Here is a 25,207-nt window from a genome sequence, read left to right on the forward strand (position 1 = left end):
CTAATTTACACAGAAAACAAGGTTTTTCAAAGAAAATAACTGAGGTACTCTAATCCAATTAATTAGAAGTCTTGGAAGTCCTGCATTAGAAAAGGTTTAACTCATGGTATCTGTAAGATGAAGGAGGGGCACCTGCATGGCTCAGTTAAGCGTCCAACTCTTAATTTCAGCGCAGGTCATGATCTCAGAGTTGTGAGACACAGTCCAGTGTTGGGCTCCACACTGGGCATGAAGCCTGCCTAAGATTCTCTCTCCCTCTCCATCTGTCCCTCCTCTCTCTCTGTCTCTTTAAAAAATGGGGGGTAGGGGGGGACGCCTGGGTGGCTCAGCTGTTGAGTGTCTGTCTGCCTTCAGCTCAGGATGTGATCCCGGGGTTCCAGGATTGAGTCCTGTATTGGGCTCCCTGGGCAAGGAGCCTGCTTCTCTTCTGCCTAGGTCTCTGCCTCTCTCTGTGTCTTTCATGAATAAATAAATAAAATCTTAAAAAAAAAAATGGTGAAGGAAATGGTCCCACATATTCAGTCTGAATCTCTCATTGGACCTTTAAGTTTTTTGTTGCAGTGGCCATCTCTAAAACGCCTCATTTCTGCCTGCCATTTAAAAGGATTCTGTAGTCAGGGATCCCTGGGTGGCGCAGCGGTTTGGCGCCTGCCTTTGGCCCAGGGCGCGATCCTGGAGACCCGGGATCGAATCCCACATCAGGCTCCCGGTGCATGGAGCCTGCTTCTACCTCTGCCTGTGTCTCTGCCTCTCTCTCTCTCTCTGTGACTATCATAAATAAAAAAATAAAAATAAAAAAAAAATAAAAAAAAAAAAGGATTCTGTAGTCAGAAGTGGTATCTCAGAAGATAATTTAAAATGATAGCTGGTAAATTTTGAGCTTCCTATCTGTGTTTATGACCCCACTGAATGCTTCCAGACACCATAAGATAGCAACTGTATTTCTAGGCATAGTAATATAATTCATGGAGTTGGTATAAATATGAAATCTTTAAAATTTATCTGATGACTTATTCTTTTGGTGTTCAAAGTATTTTTTTAAAGATTTTATTTATTGAGAGAAAGAGAATGCACATGAGCAGGGGTGATGAAAAGGGACAGAGGGAAAGGGAGAAACAGACCCCTCCAGTAGGGAGCCCAGTGTGGGGCTCTATCCCAGGGCCCCAAGATCATGACCTGAACTGAAGGCAGACACTTAACCAACTGAGCCACCCAGGCACCCCCAAACTATTTTTTAAGTATGATCTCATTCATTTTATCACAGTTTTATTTTTTCAGGTTTGTCAAAACACATAAATTAAGTCTTCTAAAAACATTTGAAGTACATTATGTTTAAAATATCTTAATTCTCTGGATTAGTTTTGTGTTTTGTTAACTCTTGAAAATCTTCCTATTTATCTTGTTAAAACATTAGTCAAATTTGTCATCTAATTAAAAAACTTAGACCAATATACTTACCTTGCCTATTTCTAAAACCATAACAGCCTCGAAATACCCCTCAGGTAGTATATTATGGTCTTTATGTCCTAATATATATGAAGAAAAGTAACTATAACAACCTCGAAATACCCCACAGGTTGTATATTACTGTCTTTATGTTCTATTATATATGAAGAAAAGTACAATAATATCTTTTTTATATTATGCAGCCTTAAAGGGTTGCTATAAATTGTGGACTTTGTTTTGATTATACAAAATATTTCTTACTTTCCTGTTTTCCTAATAATTTTTTTGTAGTACTTCGATGAACTAAGCGGAATACCTGCAGAAGATTTGCCTTATTATGGTGGTTCAGTAGAAATTGCTGACTACTGCCCTTTCAGTCAGGAATTCAGTTGGCATTTAAGTGGTGAATATCAGCGCAGCTCAGATTGTAGAATACTGGAAAATCAACCAGGTTAGTAGTCTATGAAATGAAATGTTGTGTAAAATTACATATCAACAATATAAAAAGGGATAAAGGGCACAGACCCAGGAGCCAGATTGAATTTCTGTTGTCATCCCACTGGTATCCATTTGTTAGAAGTAACTTAACTTCTCTGTGCCTCAGTTTCCTCCTCTGTACCAAGGTGATAATACCTGTCTTATAGAGTACTTGTGAGAAATAAATGAATTCTCATAGCAAATGCTTAGAACTATGACACATAACAAGGATTGTTGTCTAGATACATTTGCACATATGTGCACATGCTACGTTTTGGTTGTACCTTACATCTGCATGACACTTTTGACTTGCAAAGCACTTTTATTTTTATCATTTCCTTTTAGTCTTCTAAAACCCTGATGTGAGAGACAGAGAACATATTATTGAATTTCACAGGTGAGCAGAGACACTAAGTAATACAGTTAATTGGTGCCAGTGTAAGATCCTCCAATGCAGAGCTCTTTTTTATTAAATCATATTAGGTATCCTATTTTTTCTCTTCTAAAGAGTGTACATTTTATGTAATTATAAGTAACATGTCATTCTCCAGATACCAGAATAATACTGTTATCCCATGGCTAATAAGATGTATTGCCATATTATTTATTCCCTTTTAAAACCCATAAACTCTATGACAGTTCGGTATTCACCTTTGTAAACAAAATGTTATCACACCTGGTATGTTAATAAAGAGCAATAGGTAGTTTTTAACTCTGTGGTCATCAAAATTTCTAACCTGGTCCTTTTTATTACCCCCTTATTCCATACTTCATTACATACTCTGTTATTTACATTTTAAATAACCATATGATTTTTCCTTTTATTTTTAAACATGGTAGCTTTAACTAGATTTGTACAGTCATTTTTTTCATCACTCACCTATTTAATAAATGTCTAAAAACTTATAACTACTCAGCAATTCCATGTTAGAGCTGAGAAATGTAGACATCTGTCAATTATGGGTTTGCCAAAGATATGGTATCACACTTTATTGTTTTAGGGCTGGAGTTGGCAAACATTTATGGTAAAGAGAAAGATAGTAAATATTTTAGACTTGGTAGGTAGGTCATGCGGTCTCTGTTGGAACTACTGAACTCTGCTATTACAGTGTGAAAGCAGTTATAGACAATGTAAATTAATCGCAGTGTTCCAATGAAACTTTATTTATAAAAACAGGTAGCCTTCAGGATTTGGTCTGAGAGCTGTAGTTTGCTGACCATCCCCTTTTCTTTTTTTGATGATGATCACTTTGTTTTTCAAGAACTTTGAAATACTCATAAATACCAAAGAAAAGTTTTTTTTTAAGTTCTTTTACCCTGAATAATAAAAAAAAAGTTCTTTTACTCTGTATTATATTTTCTTTCTTAACTTACATAATTCAGATTTTTCAAAACTGACATAAAATACCTATCTTTAAGAACTCTGTGTTTTCAAAAGATGAAAGTTATATTAAGTGTAAAGAAAACAATCTATCACTAGGGCTTAAGAGCCTCATCCCTCATCTATTAGCTATTTAGAAGTCCTTTAATCCATCCTGTACCTCTGCATGCTTGTGTTTAATCTGAAACTGGATGAGCATGTTATATAGGGGCCTCTAGGACATAGCATAAGATGAAAATACAAGAAAACTTTCCAAAAAGTTTTTGCAACACTCTAAAAAAGCCTTCATTATATAAATCAGTTAGCTTCATCTGTCATGGGTCATCTGGGGGGTGACTCCTATTTAGACTACCAGTAAAGATGATTCTTAGTGCTATTTCCTCTATTTATGTAATTTAGATACTTTAGGCCCAGTTTTATCTCCGGTTTTTGATATAATAATTTCCTCCCACTTAAGTCCTTTATTGAGAATCCAGTTTGATTTTTGACCCCTTGAGTTTTTTTAATGAAAATTTCCATTAAACATGTTTGATCTTTAAAGCAACTTTTAACCACAAGAATGGGATGCTTCAGTTTCTTGTTCTTTGAGCCAAAAGTCAATTTTTAAGAGATGCTTTCTGGTTTGCTTCAGATCTTTTTAAAAACTATGGTGCTGAAAAGTATGGACCTCATTCAGTTTGTCTAATTCAGAAATCAGCATTTGTCATGGAAAAGTGTGAGAGGAAGCTGAGTTACCCAGACTGGGGGAGTGGGTGTTATCAGGTAAACTATATGATCAAATGTTATATAAACTTGTCTTGTTATCAGTGGTTTTTATATTTTAAAATACATTTTATATTTTTAATGTAATGTACTGATAATTATTTATGTAAATATTAGTTTGGATGCTTATGTTTTGTGAAAATATTGTCATTTCTTTGAGAGAAAGTACCTTTTTCCATTTGTTTAAAAAAATGTGTAATTGTTATATATCAACAAGTTTTTTTTTTGTTTTTTTTGTTTTTTAAGATTTTATTTATTTATTCATGATAGTCACACAGAGAGAGAGAGGCAGAGACACAGGCAGAGGTAGAAGCAGGCTCCATGCACCGGGAGCCCGACGTGGGATTCGATCCCGGGTCTCCAGGATCACGCCCTGGGCCAAAGGCAGGCGCCAAACCGCTGCGCCACCCAGGGATCCCTATCAACAAGTTTTATAATAATTTTACTTTGGGGGGATCCCTGGGTGGCGCAGCGGTTTAGCGCCTGCCTTTGGCCCGGGGCGCAATCCTGGAGACCCGGGATCGAGTCCCACGTCGGGCTCCCGGTGCATGGAGTCTGCTTCTCCCTCTGCCTGTGTCTCTGCCTCTCTCTCTCTCTGTGTGTGACTATCATAAATAAATAAAAAATTTTTTAAAAGCTTTAAAAAAAGTACTTTTACTTTGGGCATATATCCCAAGGAAATAATGGAATATATGTAATTTTTTGAACAAATATTACTTTATCATAGAAAATATTTGCAATTTATTTCATAAGGTCTGAGTAAAGCATGGATTTAAGAATTAATAAATCAACTACAGATTAATAATAGGTTTTCTCCTTTATAATTAGAAATCCAAAGGTTGTAAACTATTTTTTCTTAATTGTCTCATTTGCACATCTGATTTTGTTTTTTATTTTCTAAGATTTTATTTATTTATTCATGAGAGACATAGAGACACGGAGAGAGAGCAGAGACACAGGCAGAGGGAGAAGCAGGCTCCCTGTTGAGAGTTTGATGCAGGACTCGATCCCAGGACCCTGGGGTCACGACCTGAGCCAAAGGCAGGCAGGTCACTCAACCACCGAGCCTCCCAGGGTTCCCTGCAGCTGGAAGACCTAAATGGACTTCTTTAGCTGGGAATTTAATTATTACTTTTAAAGTTACTTATGAAATTAACTTTTTTTGGTAACAAGTTTTTTGAGATATAATTCATATATCATACAATTCATTTAAAATCATCTTGGAAATCTTATAAAAGACAATTCAAAATAAATACTTTTCAGTTATAATCTGACAACTATAATTCAGCAGCCATTTTCTGATAAATTCCATTGCAGATTTATGTATTTATTGAATTCATAGTTTTGACCTGGTTGTAAACATAACATAAAATTTTGTTTTATTGCCTTCACTTCGTACTTTTTATGTGGAGCAAAACACCTCTTCCAGATTTTTCCAATAATAAAAATTACTATTCTTTTTTATTTTTTTTTAAATAAACTCTACCAGCAATGGGGGCTTAAGGTCACAACCCTGAAATCAAGAGTCGCATGCTCTACTGGCTGAGCCAACCAGGAATAATTGTTATTCCTTGTGGCCATAAGACATTACATCTTTTTAAAGTATCATAATTAAGGAAATCATTTCCTTGTTATATAATCGAATTAATTTTCACTTTTCATGATAAAAATATGCTTTTATAAGCACATTTACAAAAAGATAATTTTTGAAATAAATTCCCTTAAGTGAAAATATTAAAAAGGATAAAGCTAAAACAGTGGCGACTATAATAGGAGGATGACATCTTCAGGCTATTTTGTTTTATTATTTCTTTGATTTATTAAGTAAAATTTCCACCCATCATGGGGCTTGAACTCATGATCCCGATATCAAGAGTCATATGCTCTACTGACTGAGCCAGCCAGGCATCCCATCTTCAGGCTGTTTTAGTAGTTTATCAACATCACAGCACCAGAAAGTGATTATGCAGATTTGCAATACCATCTATAAAGATTGAATGTACTTGGCTTCCCTGTACTTACAGTTGTCAGTTAATTTTGTTAATTTAATACCAACCACCATTTATATGGGAAAATATGTATAATCTCCAAACACTTAACATGGATTAGCTGTTTTGTTTTTTGTTGTTTTACTTATTTTGTTTTTGTTTTGTTTTAAATATTTTATTTGTTCATGAGAGACGGGGCGGGGAGTGCAGGGGCAGAGACACTGGCAGAGGGAGAAGCAGGCTCCTTGCAGGGAGCCCGATGTGGGACTCCATTCCGGGTCTCCAAGATCAGGCCCTGTGCTGAGGGCAGCGCTAAACCGCTGAGCCACCTGGGCTGCCCTGTTTTACTTCTTTTGACAGAAAAGTTGGAAGAATGCTATAAAATTTTTTTGAGTTATTTAAGTGTAAATTGCTGACATGTTTCACCCTCCTCCCCAAGTACTTTGTATATTTCTTATACACAAGGACATCCCTTTGCATAACCACAATCCTATCAAAGAAAAAGAAGGAAAGGAAAGGGGAAAGGAAAGGGGAAAGGAAAGGGGAAGGGAGGGGAGGGGAGGGGAGGAAAATTAACACTGATACATCTAATTCTTGGATCCTATTCAAGTTTTTCTGATTGTCCCAATAATGTCCTTATAGCAATAGGATCTGGACTAATATCAAATGTTGCATAGTTGTCATGTCTCTGGTCTCCTTCAGTCTGGAACAGTTCCTCAGTCTTTTAACTTTTATAACCCTGACATTTAAAAAAATTATAAGCTATTTTTTTCCTAGGATGTGCCTCATTTGTGTTTGTATGATATTTCCTCATAATAGAATTGAGGTCATGTATTTTGGGCAGTAATATCACAGAAGTGATGCTCATGTCCTTCTGATGGTACACTCTTGATTTGTCCTTTCACTGCTGATGTTAACTTGTTGGTGTCTAATAGGCTTCCTCACTATCAGTTACTCTTTTCTTACTAATTTTCTTTGTAATTAATAAGTATTTTGTAGAAAAGAACTATGTCAATGAATTTTTTTTATCAAACTTCCATTTTATTAATTTACATATTTATATCAACAGTGGGTCATGGATTCCATTTTATTCAAGGTATTACCATTACTATTATTATTTATTTTGATACTTAAGTTCCCCCAGATTTAGCTAGAGGAAGCCCCTTTAGGCTGGTTTCTGTGTCCTTTTGGCCTTTCCTCATCTTTCTTTGAATATTTCCTTGCTTTCTGGCATAAGATATTCTATATTTATCTTTACTTTCTTTGCCCCAGCTCTTGTGTCAACTAATTCTTCAAGGAGCTCTAGTTTAATGGAGTGTGGTATTTAAGAGACTAAGATCAATTGTTAGATACACTGTTCATTGCCACTGGGGTATAGCTACTCCCCATGCCCTCTTGGTAAACAGATATAGGAAATATATGTGTGTGTGTAATTTGTATATATACCCGTATGTGTATGTATATAACCATGAGTTTGTACCAGTATCTTTAATTCCAGTCCAAAACTAAAGGGTTCAGCTTAGTTTTCTCCCTTTCCATATTTATAACTCCTTTCTCAGGGGGGAAGTTTGGCTCTCTTTGTCCTCAGTGTGCTTATTAGATCTGTCCACATCCCTTTCACTTTCTCCCGTCTCTACCTGATTACTACCATCCTTACCCACCCCGATTCTAACACAGTTCACCAGGTCACATTTCTCCCTCACTGCAACCCAAATTCCATGCACATCTTTAGGATATAAATGCTCTTTCTTCTATTAAACTTTCTAAGCTTTATTGTTCTTGTTTCTACCATTTTTTGATTGTAAGAGTAATGACAATACTGATTCCATCTTTAGCCCTCCACCTTGTTCATGTCTGATTGATGAACTCTCTTGGGGTTATGTGTTCCAGGCCCCTTGGAGATTAATATACATACCTTAGAAATGCCTGCCAAGGCTGGAATGCAGGGAGGCTTGCTTTCGCCTTCCATGAATCTATTAGAGATAACGTAGTCTTTCCTCCTCCTGACTCACAGATGGCACCACAGGTCTTTTTTTTTTTTTTTTTTTTTTTTAAGATTTGATTTATTTATTCATGAGAGACACAGAGAGAAAGAGAGGGAGAGACACAAGCAGAGGGAAAAGCAGGCTCTCCGCAGGGAGCCCAATGTGGGACTCCATCCCAGGACTCTGGCATCACACCCTGAGCCAAAGGCAGACACTCCACCACTGAGCCACCCAGGCGTCCAGGCACCGCAGGTTTATTAAAGATCAGTGTTCTGTTGGATGCTTGTGAAATCTTTGAAGTGCATGTGAGCCTTTTGATCTTACTACATGACCTTCTGCTTGTCACCTTGCTTTATAAAATCTGAAGACTGAAGTCTGCACTTTGCAGAGAAGAGCAAAGCTACACAGCTGTCCAGATCACTATCTGCCCAATCCTCCCTGAATTAAAGTGTATGGAGATGCCTGCTTCAGTTTTCAGTCTCACAGTGCCTTCTCTGTTTGAAGGATACTTTACAGTCCCTTCACCTTCCAACATTGACTCTTAATCATAAAACAGTCTGACACTATTAAATCTGGGGGCAAGGGGGATTCATATGCCACCCTTCTTGCCTCAGTTAAAGCCGTTACAGGACAGGCACTGTGTCATGGGCTTCTTTGGTATCCTTTTTGGCCACTGAGCACAGTATTCAGGCAATTCTCACTTAAAAGAATAATTACATTGCACTGTAGTTATGGCAGTGCTAACTAGATGTGGGACAGACTTACGGAAGAGGTTACACTTTGTTTTCTTGAGCTTATTAGAACTTAAATTTCCAAATTAGTATTATATTTAAACTTAGTTGATGTTAGAGTCATTTTAAAAATGACTCAGTTGTTGAAATACATTTTTGGAACCCCTCTTTTGAAATTGCCTTTAGTAATAGTTTAATAGCCTCCTAAGAAAATCAAATGTAGTATTTTGCATCACACCCATATTAACTTAATGTTAACTAGTTTAGTCAACTACCTTTATCAAAGTTGGTTCTGGGCAATTTTGGAGTATTTCTAAAAATTACATTGACTTACAAAGTAAAAATTTGCCACCATCAGACTTACTCAGAATCACACACTTGGTTTGAAGATAGGCCCAGGAGAGAAGTTCCAGAAATATTTAAAGTGAAGTAGCATAATTGAAATTAGTGAGAAGTCTTTTTAGAAAACACCTTTGAAGGATCCCTGGGTGGCTCAGCGGTTTAGCACCTGCCTTTGGCCCAGGGCGTGATCCTGGAGGCCCAGGATCTAGTCCCACATCAGGCTCCCAGTGCATGGAGCCTGCTTCTCCCTCTGTCTGTGTCTTTGCCTCTCTCTCCCTGTGTCTCTCATGAATAAATAAATAAAATATTTTTTTAAAAAAAGAAAAAAGAAAAAGAAAACACCTTTGAATGGGGATCCCTGGGTGACTCAGTGGTTTAGCACCTGCCTTCAGCCCACGGCATGATCCCGGAATCACAGGATCGAGTCCCGCATAGAGCTCCCTGCATGGAGTCTGCTTCTCCCTCTGCCTGTGTCTCTGCCTCTCTCTCTCTCTCTCTCTGTATCTCTCAATAAATAAATAAAATCTTTAAAAAAAAAAAAAAGAAGAAGAAGAAAGAAACACCTTTGAAGAAGACATTTAAAATTGTTTAAAAGTTAGCTTTAGAAAAAAAAAAAAAAAGCTAGCTTTAGGGATGCCTGGGTGGCTCAGTGGTTGAGCATCTGCCTTTGGCTCGAATCCTGATCCTGGGATCCTGGGATCGAGTCCTGCATCAGGTTCCCCTCAGGGAGCCTGCTTTTCCCCCTGCCTATGTCTCTACCTCTCTCTGTGTGTCTCTCATGAATAAATAAATAAAATCTTAAATTAAAAAAAAATGTTAGCTTTAATGGGAGCACCTGGGTGGTTCAGTTGTTTAAACATCGTCTTGGTTTGGGCTCAGGTCATGATCTCATGGTCATAAGATGGAGCCCTTTTTTGGGCTTCACGCTTAACCTAGAGTCTGCTCCAGATTCCATGCCCTTCCCCTTCTGTCCCTTGTACACCTCCCTATCTCAGAAAGAGAGAGAGAGAGAGAGAGAAAGGAAAGGAAGAAAGAAAAAGAAAGAAAGAAAGAAAGAAAGAAAGAAAGAAAGAAAGAAAGAAAGAAAGAAAGAAAGAGAAAGGAGAAAGAAAAGAAAGAAGAAAGAAAAGAAAAGAAAAATTCTTTTTTTTTTTTTTTTTTTTAAGTTAGCTTTAAAAAAACAAAAAAACAAAAAAAAAAAAAAAAAAAAAAAAAAAATAAGTTAGCTTTAGGGCAGCCCAGGTGGCTCAGCGGTTTAGCACTGCCTTCAGCCCAGGGCGTGAACCTGGAGACCCGGGATCGAGTCCCCCATCGGGCTCCCTGCATGGAGTCTGCTTCTCCCTCTGCCTGTGTTTCCGCCTCTGTGTGTGTGTGTGTGCACGTGTCTCTCTCATGAATAAATAAATAAAGTCTTAAATAATAAAATAAAATTGACTTTATTAGTTACCCCTTGCAGTTAAGATATGAGTCTTACCTTTATTTATTTATTTTTTAAAAAGATTTTATTTATTTATTCATGAGAGACAGAGAGAGAGAGGTAGAGACACAGGCAGAGGGACAGGCAGGCTTCTCACAGGGAGCCTGATGCAGGACTCAATCCCAGAATCCCAGAATCATGCCCTGAGCCAAAGACAGACATTCAACCACTGAGCCACCCAGGTGTCCTGAGTCTTACCTTTAAAGATGTTACCAATCCATGTATAATCACTAGGACCATTTTTATACCTGAGCAGATCTGGGATAGTGAAAAAGAGTAAAAAACTTTTACTATGCACATTTCTGTGTATTACCTTTTTTTTTTTTTTTTACAATGAGCATATATTATTTTTATAATTTAAAATAACTAATAAAAATTTGATTTACAAAATTTATGACGTGTGGAGAAAATGACATACTGAATAATGGCTCTTTCACAAAGGTTTCAGCTGAAGTATAATGAGGATACTATAATCTACTGAAATGCTTTTTTTAAGGTTTTATTATTTTTTTTGTAAGTTTTTTATATTTCACTAGTCTCCACACCCAGTGTGGAACTCAAACTTACAATCCTGAGATCAAGAGTTGCATTGCATGTTCCACGACTGAACCAGCCAGGTGCCCCTACAGAAATGTTATTCTTGACAGCTTGGCTTCAGGGGTCTATGAATCCAAATTGTAAGTTGTGTGTTGTCTTATATATTTACAGAAAAGTGTCCATAGCTTTCCTCAGATTTTTTTGAAAGTGCTAAAGTAAAAGTTTAAGAACTGCTACCCCAGAGTGAAAGTTCTTTTAGACCTGAATAATTTAACTTTATATGAGATTAAAGATATGCCTATATCCCAAATTGTGTTTTATAGTCAGTCAACATTTTTAGTAAATTCTAATGTATTTTCCTGTAGGTGAAAAAAGGCTCATAATATCATATACGAGAATCTTATTGACCTGATTTTTTCTTTTCCTATTTAAAGGTTTCTTGTTCTCCTCAAGGTCTGACAGTTTGGGTTCAGAACACTTCATATTTGTGTAGTCGAGCTGGACAGGTCCTCCCCGTCAGTATTCAGATGAATGGCTGGATTCATGACGGTAACCTACTCTGCCCATCTTGTTGGGACTTCTGTGAGCTCTGTCCTCCAGAAAGAGATCCTCCAGCTGCTAACTTGACCCGAGCTCTGCCACTAGGTGAGTAGTCTCTGTGATTGGAGTAAAGACCAGGACTATTCTTATATAATGTTGGAAATTCCCTTCAAGGAAACTCTAAAACAGGTGGAGCATCTTCTCTTCTAATTGCAGTTTTGAGAAAGCCTCCTTCCCACATTGTTAGAAATTGAAGGTAAGTAAATATGACACTTCTGTTCAGTAAGAGCAAGGATAAGGAACTTTTCTGTCTAAAGATCCTCTGATTTGCAAAAAAAAATAAATAAATAAATAAAATTCATTCAAGATTATAAAAATAATGTTTCCACCATTCATTTTGAAATCAAGTGTAAACAAAATTCTCATTAAACGCAAAAAGCAGTTAAATGTATTTCAGTTATATAGGCATACCTCATTTTATTCTTCTTTACTTTATTGCACCTCACAGATACTGCACTTATTACAAATGGAGGGCTCCTGAGTGGTTCAGTTGGTTAAGTGTCTGCCATCTGCTCAGGTCCTGGGGTCAAGTCATCCAGCTCCCTGCTCGGCAGGGAGTCTGCTTCTCCCTTCCACTTGCTCATGCTCTCTCTCATGCACACTCTCTCTCTTTCTCTCTCAAATAAATATAATGAAAGGTGTGTGCCAACTGTGTCAGCAGCTCTGCCAGTACTGAGCACCACTTTCCCAAGAGCATTGGCTCAGTTCACATCTCTGTGTCACACTCTGGTAATTCTTACAGCGTTTTAAACTTTTTAATTATTATTATGGTGAACTCTGGTCAGTGATCTTTGATGTTATTATTGTAGTGTGTTCTTTGGGAGGCACCAGGAACCACACTCATAAAACAGTGAACCTAATTGGTAATTCTGTGTGTTCTGACATTTTCCATCTACCAGCATTCCCATTTCCTTCCCCTTCCTCAGTCCTCCCTATTCCCTTAGATACAATATTGAAATTAGGCCAATTAATGACCCTACCATGTCCTCTAAGTGTTCGAGTTAAAGGAAGAATCACATGTTTGTCACTTTAAATCAAAAGCTAGAAATGACTCAACTTAGTGAGGAAGGCATGTCAAAAGCTAGTCATGTCAGTTAGCCAAGTTGTGATTGCACAGGAAAAGTTCTTGAAATGAAAAATGATATTACAGTGAATACAAACAGGAATGATTTTTAAAAAGTGAAACAACCTTATTTCTTATATGAAGAAAGTCCGAGTTATCTGGATAGAAGATCAAACCAGCCACAACATTCTCTTAAGCCAAACTAACCCAGAGCAAGGCTCTAATTCTCTTCAGTTAATTCTAGGAAGGCTAAGAGAAGTGAGGAAGCTGCAGAAGAAAAGTTGAAAGCTAGCAGAGGTTGTTTCATGAGATTAAGGAAAGAAGCTGTCTCTGTAACATAAAAGTGTAAGGGCAAGCAGCAGGTGCTGTTGTATTAGCTGCAGCAAATTATCCAGAAGATCTAGCTCAGATGTAGTGGAAGTGGCTATACTAAACAACAGATCTTCAATGTAGATGAAGCTTCCAATGGAAGAAGATGCCATCTAGGTCATTCATAGCTAGAGAGAAGTCAGGCCTGGCTTCAAAGCTTCCAAGGATAGGTTGGCTCTCTTGTTAGGGGCTAATGCAGGAACTTGAAATTGAAGCCAGTGCTCATTTACCATTCTGACAATCCTAGGGCCCTTAGGAATTAGACCAGATCCTCTCTGCCTTTGCTCTGTAAATGAAACAAGCCTGGATGACAGCACATCTGTTGCAGCATGGTTTACTATTTCAAGCCCACTATTGAGACTTACTTCTCAGAAAAAAAGGATTCCTTTTAAAAATTACTGCTCGTTGTGAATACACCTGGTCATCCAGGAGCTCCAGGGAAATGAGCCATGAGATTCATGTTGTTTTCATATCCACTAACACAGCATCCATTCTGCAGCCCACAGATCAAGGGGTAATCTTGCCTTTCAAGTCTTCCTATTTAAGAAATATATTTTATAAGATATAGATAGTGATTCTTCTGATGGATTTGAGCAAAGTAAATTGAAAATCTTCTGGCAAGGGTTCCCGATTCTAAATGCCATTAAGAACATTCGTGATTCTGGAGAAGAAGTCAAAATACCCACATTCACAGGAATTTAGAAGATGATTTCAACCCTCATGGATGACTTTGAGAGTCCAAGACTTCAGGGGAGGAAGTAAGCACAGATGTGGGGGAAACAGTAAGAGGACTAGAATTAGAAGTCGGACATGAAGATGTGACTAAATTGATGCAATCTCATGATAAAACTTGAATGGATGAGGGAGTTGCTTCTTACAGATGAGGAAAGAAAGTGGTTTTTTGAGATGGAAACTAGTCTTGGTGCACCTCCTGTGAAGATTATTGATAGGACAACAAAGGATTTATCAAACTTAGTTGATAAATCAGTGGCAGAGTTTGAGAGAATTGATTCCAATTCTGAAAAAAGTTCTGTGGGTAAAATGCTATCTAATAGCATCATGTGCTACAGCGAAATAAATCATTTGTGAGAGGAAAGGTCAATCAATGTGACAAACTTCATTGTTGTCTTATTTTAAGAAATTGCCAGAACCACCCTAACCTTCAGCAGCTACCACCCTAACCAGTCAGCAGCCGTCAACGTCAAATCAAGACCCTCCACCAGCCAAAAAGACTTCTAGAAAGTTCAGATAATGCTTAGAAGTTTTGAGCAACAAAGTACTTTTAAATTAAGGTCTGTACATTTTTTTAGACATATGCTATTGCACATTTAATAGCCTTCAGTACAGTGTAAATACAATTTTTAAATCCACCAGGAACAAAAAATTCATTTGACTTGCCTTATTGCAATACTTGCCTAATTGTGGTGGTCTGGAACCGAACTCACAATATCTCGGAAGTATGCCTGTGTTACGAGTAGGTGAGGTAGAAGAAAGGAAAAGACACTGGAAAAGATACTTAAAGAAGGGATTCACATACCGGTACACAAAGAAGAGAAAGGTGCAGGGACACAAAAACACCTGCACAAAGTGATAAAGAAAGATGGGCTAGTAGAGGCAAAGTGGTTTTCACTGAGGTATATTTTTTCTCATTGTCTCAGACTCTAGAGTAGAATTGAGACTAACAGAACAAAGTTGTAGGGAGACATATTTCAGTTAAATCCTTTCAATCATTAGTCCAGGAGAGTAAAGGAAAGAACTGCCTTGAGAATGGGGCATTTCCCATTATTGAAGATGTGTAAGCTAAGACTGATGGCCCGTTTCTGAGAGTTATAAAAGTAGAATTCATGAATTCTCAATTAAAGCTCTGACCTAAGATCTATGAGATTTTAATTAAATAACTCTGAGATTTTAATTAAATGACCTATGTGATTTTATCATAGTCTGACATTTTTAGAAGTGAATAATAAAGATGTTATGCACAATTTCATTTTCTCAGTTGGAGGTTTTTTTTTTTTTTTTTTTAATGGAACTGTGTAGCCCTTTGCCTGTTCCACAGTCTGGTTGAAAATGGAGGGCTACATTCATTTATACCTCAGACTTTCTCCACCTCTAAGATTTAGTTTCCTTTCTTTCCCAACCCTGGGGGCTTTCTTTTTTTTTTTTTTTTTTTTTAATTTTTATTTATTTGTGATAGTCACAGAGAGAGAGAGAGAATGAGGCAGAGACACAGGCAGAGGGAGAAGCAGGCTCCATGCACCGGGAGCCCGACGTGGGATTCGATCCCGGGTCTCCAGGATCGCGCCCTGGGCCAAAGGCAGGCGCCAAACCACTGCGCCACCCAGGGATCCCCCCTGGGGGCTTTCTACAGACATGAACTGATAAGTAGAGTGTGAGTTTTAGGAGACTGGTTCATGTGGGGTGCCCCGGGGGGCCTGAGACCACCTCTGGGTTTGGTGACTCTCTAGGACTCACAGGACTCAGGCTGTCTTTGTACTTGTGGCTAAGATTTGTTATAGTGAAGAGATACAGGGCACAGTCAGCAAAGGGAAAGAGGCCACTACTGTGAAGTTGGGCGGGAACCTGTTCTCAGACACCAGCTAAAAGCCATCCTTGCAAGTAGGACTTTGAAGGATGGCAATCTCAGGCCTTCTATGTTAGCTCTTTTCTTCACAGAACTTTGGGGATTAAAAAAAAAAAAAAAGAAGAACTTTGGGTATTAGCTGTTTTCTACAGTTGTAATAGTAATAACACAATGAATTATTTGAAATTATATAAGATCTTAGGTACTTTTGGTGTGGTAAATAGTACAAATAGTGTTCAATACTCTTAGTTAACTTTTACTTTTTTTTTTTAAAGGTTTTATTTATTTATTCATGAGAGACAGAGAGAGAGAGGCAGAGACATAGGCCGAGGGAGAAGCAGGCGCCACACAGGGAACCCGAGGCGGAACTCGATCCAGGGACCCTGGGATCACGCTCTGAGCCAAAGGCAGATGCTCAACCGCTGAGCCACCCAGGTGTCCCAGCTTTTAATATGAAGCTGATAGGATGACTTAATTTTGTTGTAAATGTCAAATTGCTTTGGCTGGAACAAGAGGGCTGACAGTCCACAAGTTAGGTGGTTCTGATGGAGTTCCCATCCTCAGGCCTGATCTCAGTTAACTGTAAGATCTATCACCATTTCATTGTCCAAGAGAGGAGCAGATATTGAGCCATTGGCAGTTAGAGTTGAAATAGTTATCCCAGCTGGTTCAGGGGTGAGAGTCTTAGGAGTACTGTAGAAAAATGTCTGGGAAAGAGGGGAAATCCAGACCAGGTAAAGAGGCTATGAGATAATTATTTCCCCTTCTTGGACAAGTGAATCTATTAAAAGAAGGTGGGGGGTAAAGATGGCAAACCACCCACCCCTCCACCTGCATAGTCTGCACCTTAGACTCTGCTTATTCTGCTCCCTGCTTATCAGTCACCCTTCTGATATGGTGCTGCTAGGATGTGCTTGATTTCCCTATTAACTTACCCATTTCTATGAGGAAGGAGGCTCAGAAGAGTGTTGCAACTGCCAAATCACTACTACAATTTTTTTAAAGATTATATTTATTTGAAAGAGAGTGTGCACAAGTATGGGGAGGGGCAGAGGGAGAAGGAGAAGCAGACTCCCTGCTGAGCAGGGAGCCCCATGTTGGGCTCAGTCTCAGGACCCTGAGATCGTGACCTGAGCCACCCAGATGCCCCCACTACTACAATTTTGAAAAATATATAACTATTACAAGAATAGATTATTTTAGGCCTTGCTTTTTTTTTTTTTTTTTTTTTTTTTTATTCACGAGAGATACCGAGAGAGAGGCAGAGGCAGAGGGAGAAGCAGGCTCCCCTCAGGGAACCAAAGTGGGACTTGATCCCAGGACCCCAGGATCATGATCTAAACCAAAGGCAGATGCTCAACCACTGAGCCACCCAGGCGTCCCTTAGGCCTTACTTTTTAAACATACACATCACTGTTGAAATTCTAAAATATCCTGACTTACCATATTTGTTAATGTGTTCACGGAGCATCCTGAGCCTTTACTGAATATTCATTGTGTCAGAAACTATGACAGAGGGCAGCCCAGGTGGCTCAGCAGTTTAGCTCCTGCCTTCAGCCCAGGGCCTGATCCTGGAGACCTGGGATCGAGTCTCACGTTGGGCTCCTTGCATGGAGCCTGCTTCTCCCTCTGCCTGTGTCTCTGCCTCTCTCTCTGTGTCTCTCATGAATAAATAAATAAAATCTTAAAAAAAAAAAAAAAGAAACTATGACAGATATTTCTTTCAGGTAAATAGTTTGTTTCTGTTTAATACTTTTTTATGACCCCCCAAACTTCTAAAAATATTTTGATGCTTTAAATGTATTTGTATGAGAAATACTAATACATTTAATTCTAATAATTAGAATTAACCTATGATGAAGCTTATTAAACAAATGATCACCCCTAATCTATTTGTTTTATGAAAGTTTTTAAGTTTTTAGACATGCCTTTAAAACATTAAACATGCTAATATTCTGGAGGAAGTGTAAAAAATATTCTTCTCCCTAAATTCTTCTGATTGTTGTTGTTCTTAGGTGTTAGTTCACATAACCTTTTCTTTTATTTGTAATTTCTCTTAGAACGTAGAACTCCTTGTTTTCTCTCTCCTTTTCTCTAGTTGTCATTTCTAAATGCTAGAATGTGATTAGAGTGTGACTAGATAGTTGTTCTGTATTGCCTAAGAGAGTTTTCCATTAGTGACTATGAAAGATTTATTTCTGACTTCTTTCTAGTCTCTTTAGATCTTAGGGGTTGTTTTTGTTTCCATTTATTGAATGCTAGACACTTTGCCAAGTGCTTTATGTCTATAACATTGCATTTAACTGTCACAAAATCTAATGAGGTAGGAATTATTGTTTTACACATGAGAAAACTAAGGAATAAAGAGATTAAATAATGTATTATCCATGAACTAATAAATAATGAAGTTCAGATAAAAACCCAGATCTTATTGTCTCTAATTCATTTTGAAACCCTCTATTTGAATCTTTTAATTTCAATTAGTATTTGCACAGAAAGTGCAGTGTTTTTGAAGAACAAATGTTCCAGAACTGCCATTAATGTTTTAATAGCTTGTTAAATTTTAGTACCAACAGTAGAGAAATGATAGTTCTCCTGTTTCCTTTGGGCCAAATTGAAAATCAAGAGATAAAGGAATATGCCTGTGTTGTTAGTCTCTCTAGGATCCATTCCTTAATGCAGCCAGAACCACTCTACCTGATGCTCTAAGCCAGAATTTATCCCATAGGACTTTCTGGGTTGATGGAAATGTTCCATAGTTTGCACTGTCCAATACAATAGTCATTAGTCACATATGACTGTTGAAGATGTAAAGTGTGGTTAATGTGAGAAACTATTTTATCTTAATTAATTTAGATTTAAGTAGCACATACAGCTGCGGCTGCCATATTAGATAGTGAAGTCCTAAGTCAGAAGTTCTCAAACTTTAGCATGCATCAGAATCATGTTAAAATCAAGAATTTCAGGTTCAAAAGATCTGGGTTGGAGCCTGCAAATTTGCATTTTTAACAAGTTCCAGGGTAATGCTGATATTGTTGACACAAGGACTACACTTTGAGAAGGACCATTCTTACTAAGTGGGATTTTTTAAAAGATTTAACAAATACCAGCATGATTCCATTGAAGAATAGAGATTCCCCATGATTTACCTGGCTTATAGGCAGGAAAACAATTTTTAAAAAATACTTCATCCACACTGCCTAGTGCCCAGAAGAATAAGCTCCGGTGCCTTGATATTATTTTTCTCACCTTTTAAGCAAGTCAGACTTGAATCTTGGTTTATTCTTCGTTGATCGAAATATTAGAAAGGACAACTCATTCTAAAATAAAGTCAGGCTGACCTGTTCTCTTGACTGCAATAAAAATGTTTTCCATTCTGAGAATTATTTCAGGAAGTCATTTTAGCCCTGAGAACAACTTGTGGCTAAATTAAAATTTATTCCTAGTGCCCAAGACCATAGAATCTTCTACCATTTCCGTATCAGCCTGGCATGATACAGATAGATGGGTAGGTAGTTAGAGATCAGGGCCGTATGTTTACCTGGACAGTGCATGTGCTTATGGTCTTGGTATAATTGTTAATAGCGCATTCCCTTGTGTTAATCAGAAAGAAAATTTAGTTGATCTAAGCAAATTTCATAAAGCAGACAATCTCCACTCTCAAGAGTACAGAGAACTGCAAAATAAGGGAAAAGAACTGCAAGCAGGAAACAAGTACCCGGGTTAAGTTGATTGGCTGGGGTGGCATATCTGACCTTATATAGAAAGATGAAGGACAAAGGAAATAAGTACAGAACCCAGAGCTGGCTTAGCAATTGAAGATTAGCTTACTTGGTATTGCGTTTCTGGTCAAGTGGAGGAACATAAAAGTTATCTAAGTTTCAGTTTGCTGGCATTGCACCACTGGCACAAGTGACTGTATCTTGGGAAATTTATTGCAACACTATTTACTTTCCTCTATAGCATCTTAGGCTTTGTTGGGATATTTCCTGAAGACTTCTTTCTTTTTGGGGGTGCTGCTCCTAACTTCGATATGGTGGGTACATCATCTTTTCTTCCTCCATAAAATATTTTGTTCTTTTTCCATAAATGTATAAAAATGACTTTGCATATCTAGGTTTCAGGAAGTTAATTTTGATTCTCTTTTCCAAGGTGGTCCTTGTTTACCTTTTAATAGTCACCTGTACTCATCTGTCAGTTTTTAGTTGGTATGATTTATTCCAGAAATGTCTCCAGAAAGTCAATTTCTTGTTTTCTACCCTAGATCTCTGTTCCCGTTCCTCTAGCCTCGTAGCCACCCTCTGGCTTCTGCTAGGCAATCTCTTTCCTCTGCTGGCTGGATTTCTTCTGTGTGCATGGCACTAGGAGTGGAAAAGTGAATTCTCAAGACATTCCTTTGTGTCATGTTCTTCCGAACAAAGCACAAAATCTGGGTGAGTGCCAGCCTGTACAGATGGCAGAAGTGATGTTCCTGACTTTGGCTTGGAAGTGTTGACCACAGTCGGACCTTGAAGCAGAACTTCACAGCAGTCACTCTTCAGCAGCAGCCCAACAGCCTCAGAGGTTGGAGGAGGAGAAGGAATTCTAAGTCACCATGTCTTTATCTGTCAAGATATATAACCTGCCTGAAGTTTGCCTTTGAAAATGGGATAATTGGTGAAATTTTCAGAGTGATTACATACCCCAGCATTTTCATTAACCTAAAATGTTGGGAAAGTTCATCAATACTGCAGCAACTTAAAAAACAGCTATTACAAGATAATAAGTTATGAATCCTATCCTCAAAAGTATAAATTGTCCTTTGACTTACAGATAGTAATTGAATTGGGTTTCTACATCACTGCTGTACCTATATTGAATTTAATAGTTGTGCATGATACACTTAAAACATTGTCCTCATTATTCTAAGAGGCTTTTTTTTTATTATGTTTTGCTCATCTTATGATTTAACCATGCTTGCCTTTTTCAAACCAGCTATGTGACAGTTTACTACTGAACCATTATGTGTTGGTAGACCCTTCAGTGTATTCTCCAGTAGTTTAATAATGACTTGAAAAACTGTGGGAGCAGAGAGAGAAAAATACTCTGCCCTGTAAGAACATTGAAGACATGCAAACAGAAGAAAACATAATTGTATGTTTTTCAGATAATAATTATGACAACTGTAATCCAGCAAAAACAGAACTATTCCTTTTTGACAAATGAAGATAAATTATGGTACTACATAGGGAGATACGCAGTTACTTGCAAGTATGCTAAGAAATTGTTACAGAAGAATTTCTACTATCTGAAAATCATATATAAGAAGAAAAATATGAGTCAAAACAAGATGGTCTGAATTGTTTACTAATAGCAAAGTGCAGGTTGGGTGTAGGGCCTATTCAGTAGGGCTGCCTTTACCCACAACATAAAACTCAGTCGACAGAAGTCAGAAAATTGCCTGTCCTTTAAAAGGAAGTGATGTTCTTGATTCAGTGTGATTTCTGCCAAGTGCTCTGAATGTCAAAATGAAGAAGTTCAATGAAGCACAGGTAAATGGCAGTAGTAACTATGACTCTGGTAAGGTAGCCAACTGCCCTGTCATCTCATTAGTAACATTTATGAATGGATGAACAAGATTCCCATTGTCACTACCTACTATCCAGCGAAACCACAGACAAGGGACTGGATTTGGCAGGCAAAAACAAACAACGTAAAAGGAGATGATAATTTTTTGCTTCCTTCTTTTGACACTCCTCTTGTTACCACGTAGACTCTCATCCTCAGAAGCAATTCTGCTCTGGTACTAGAGCTTACCACTCCCTCTTAGTAATTCCAATTTGAAATTTATTAATGATTAGTAATGCCCAGTTCTCTATACAGCTAATGAAATCCTGCAGCATTATAAACATAATTCCTGGACAAGATTTTTTTCACTCATTCATTCATTCATTGGTTCTTTAACTCAGCATATAGTTATTGAGCGCTCCATTTAAGAGATTGTGTTAAGTGAGCAAGCAGTATAATTACTAAAAGGTAATTCCAACTGATTATTTGGTATTGGAGCCAAACTACCACCCCAGCATAGAGGAAAGCCGCTTTTTTCTAATGCATAAATTTTAAATATGTATTTGCATGCAGTTTTAAATTGGAGGTATTTGTAAAAAAAAGCTGGGAGTCTCGAGCATAGACAACTTCAGCTAAAGAGAAACTAATAGTAATGGTGTCAGGCCAGTGCTCAGTTTTCTGCCTTTGTCACACTTACTTTAAAAGTCAGAGAAAAGTGTAGAGTGTATTTTTAAAGAAAATCCTAAAACTCTAAATTTATATATCTATTGTGATGAATCATCCTGCAAAGTTGTATAAAGAATTTCACCAAAAATACAATGGATAATATATTTGAGATTCACAGTGGTAGGTTTGATTATATTTTGACTGTTGTGCAGTAATGCCATTTAGGTAGTATTGTTTCCGAGCATGGTGCTTTTTATACTTGAAATATATTTTTGCTTTATTTTTTATTGATATAATTATATTTGCACTAATGACTTTCTGAAGAAAATATTATAGATGACATTTTTTCTATATATATTTATTAAGCTTGGAATCTGATACCCTAGTGTTTTCTCTGCACAAATAAGGGATTTGATGAAGTACGAGGCTAAGAAATCCTGACTTTCTGAGGGTAACTAATGGCTCCTGTGTCTTCCTTCCTCTTCAACGAGTCTTGAGAGTGGTTGCTGATCACCGATTCTTCCTAGTGTACTCCTTGAAGACTTAGAAGGCCACTGAACCTGTAAGAAATATTAAGGGGAACATTTGAGTCACTTAGAATATGACCATGTTCTAAAAACAAACTTAAAATCTGAGATTTTAATGCAGAATTAGTAGGCTAGAATTCATCTTTGAACTGAAGAATTTGAAATGGCCTAAATGTTGGTATCCTGTGGCAGGATGCCCTTTATGTTAACAAAAGTGGTTCACTGAGAAGACTAGCAGACTGCGGCCACTGGTGGAAGTGAGGTGGGAGGAGAAGGAGGAGTGGCTGATCTGGGGACAGACAGTAGAGTCTCTGACTCAAAAAGTGTGGAGTGCATATAAAAACTGACTAGACTACCTCAGTTTTCAGTTCAGATTTAGGTTCATTTTGATAGTATTAATGTCCCAGTTGTCAATAACAAATGAATTTGTTTCTCAGGTTTTCAAGAACAGAATTTACAGGAAGGCAGCAAAAGCCATGTAGGCAGACTTAAGCTGACAGCTTTAAAGAAACTGGCAAGCAGTTAGGGTAGTCTTAATGTAGACCCCTCTAATATTCTCCTGAAGAACGTCCTTTTCCCTTACTTACTTCTTAAGGATATTTATTTTTGTTAAGTCCAAATAGACATTCTTAAAATGTTATAAATTATGCTTGAAATTAGCTTCAGCCTAGTATGTTGGCTTAGAGTTTATCAATATTTGAAGATGAAACAAATTAATGAAGTTTAAGTGACTTTAGGAAGATATATAAATATACCTGAGTATTCTATAAAATTTAGTCAATATTCTCCTCAATATTATAGAAGACTTACTGAATGAGATGAACTGTAAAATGACTAGCTGCTTTCTCAGAGTCTTTCAACTCTAATATTCTATGACTAACGCTCATCCAGACTCGGTAGGTCATTGCTGGCTCTGATTGCGTCCTGGAGTATGCCAGCTTGCACATCATGTTCATCAGTGTCTTGTGCTCAGTGCCGTAGCGCTGTCCGTGTCCTTGGACGTTGAGTGGTGAGAGAAGAGCCATCTCTGAGGGCATTTGAGCAGTCCTGGTAGAGGAGATGGACAGTGGTCAGTGACAGCCTCACAGACCCTTTTCACAGTGGGCACTAGTCATTCATGCCATGTCCTTGCAGCCCTGGCTGGAGGACGAATATATTTTAATAACGTCTGTGCTACTCATTCTGAAGAAAGAAATAACCTGAAAGGATGACTTTTTTTTTTTTTTTAATACAGTCAGGATAGGGAAAGGAATGGTAAATTATTTTCTTTTATGTTTACATTTTTGATAAATGAAATAGATTTGAGAACTAATCTTTATTTGTGTTATTGAACTTTACGTGTAATGTATTCCTTAGTAAAAAAAAAAACAAAAAACAAAAAACAAAAAAACAGAACTTTAATAAAAATGGAAACCAATCTGTATCTTGTCTTTACTTACCATCAATTTTTTTTTTTTTTTTTTTTTTTTTTTTTTACTTACCATCAATTTTTAAAAACTTGGATGAAGAACACAAGCCATGCGCACTATTTGGGGAAGATGAGGAGCTTATTGTGAAATAATTCAATTTCTACTTTAAATGGAGTAAATTATCCTACTTAGAGAATAGGGACAGATCTTATGTAAAGCTATAGTGAGTAGCCCTCCTCAAGTACTTATGTAGGAAAAGGAGCACATTAAAACAATTCAAGTCAAGCTTCTCTGGCTGCAGATTATTCCAGTTGCTTTTGTTTTATGCTGTGGACTATGAGTCTCCTTGCATGACCACCCTGGCACATACACATACCACACTCTGGAGTAGCAGCAAGTAGATTGTGGCTTTAGTCTTGGAGTGTGATTCTTCTTCATAACCTGAATGTAGTTTGAGAAAGGAGAATCTATCTCCTGAACATGCTTTCACCATGTGCACTTGGAGCCATTCCGTCCAGTGGCATAGACCCAAACATTTTATGAAGTTGATTTTTTTTTTAAGATTTTACTTATTTATTCATGAGAGACACAGAGAAAAAGAGAGAGGCAGAGACACAGGCAGAGGGAGAAGCAGGCCCCATGCAGGGAGCCTCACGAGGGGCTCAATCCCGGGTCTCCAGGATCAGGCCCTAGGCTGAAGGTGGCACTAAACCAGTGAGCCACCAGGGCTGCCCATATGAAGTTGATTAAACATAGCATGTGTGACCTGATTGTGGGAAATTTTAATAATATTTAGATTTTTTAAGCTTTAAATATCTCCTAAAAGCAACTAAAACTATATGTAATAAATTACTTCAAGTAGCTGAATTAAGCCAGTATTATTTGCATAGCATACTGAAGATAAAGCTGTCTCCATCTTGTATATTATACTATTTATCTTTGGGTATGTTCATAAAATATAGCTTATTTCATAGGTTTTATTCATAGACATTAGTATCTTAGACTCAATGCCACTTTAACACTCAATGCCACTAATAGTTAATTTTTTCAATTTAGACAGAAACAGTGACTCAACAACTTTCTGACATTATCACATTTGGAAATACTCAAGTCACAGTATGTGAACACCCCCTGGCTTCCTCTCCCCAACCCCATTAGGTTTCATAGTGACATTTCAAGAGGGCTACAACCAACTTGGAAGAGATTTTCACATGCATTCACACATATGAATGTGTATATTTTGAAGATTTTGATTTATCTGCTTGAGGTCATGAAAATGTAATGTAAGCAAGATAACCACAAAGAATAGAATTTGCTCT

The 25,207-nt window shown here is 37.5% G+C and overlaps 1 protein-coding gene across 3 annotated transcripts in view; it reads left to right on the forward strand.

Annotated features, from left to right (window-relative positions):
- Positions 1-25,207, forward strand: part of LMLN (leishmanolysin like peptidase) — a 90,121-nt gene that overhangs the window by 62,275 nt on the left and 2,639 nt on the right. Inside the window, exons 14-18 of one of the 3 annotated variants that reach the window (XR_013372111.1) lie at positions 1,738-1,897; positions 3,936-4,066; positions 11,561-11,771; positions 14,297-19,775; positions 20,004-23,896. Coding sequence is in view for 2 of the 3 variants with exons in the window: in XM_077883765.1 (XP_077739891.1) it covers positions 1,738-1,897; positions 3,936-4,066; positions 11,561-11,771; positions 20,004-20,104 (603 nt within the window). In the remaining variant the exon portion in view is untranslated. Of the gene's footprint in view, positions 1-1,737; positions 1,898-3,935; positions 4,067-11,560; positions 11,772-14,296; positions 19,776-20,003; positions 23,897-25,207 lie in introns of those variants that run through there. The other 2 variants (XM_077883765.1, XM_077883766.1) reach the window with 2 other exon arrangements.

This window comes from Canis aureus, chromosome 35 (genome assembly GCF_053574225.1).
Source record: "Canis aureus isolate CA01 chromosome 35, VMU_Caureus_v.1.0, whole genome shotgun sequence".
Taxonomy (NCBI): domain Eukaryota; kingdom Metazoa; phylum Chordata; class Mammalia; order Carnivora; family Canidae; genus Canis; species Canis aureus.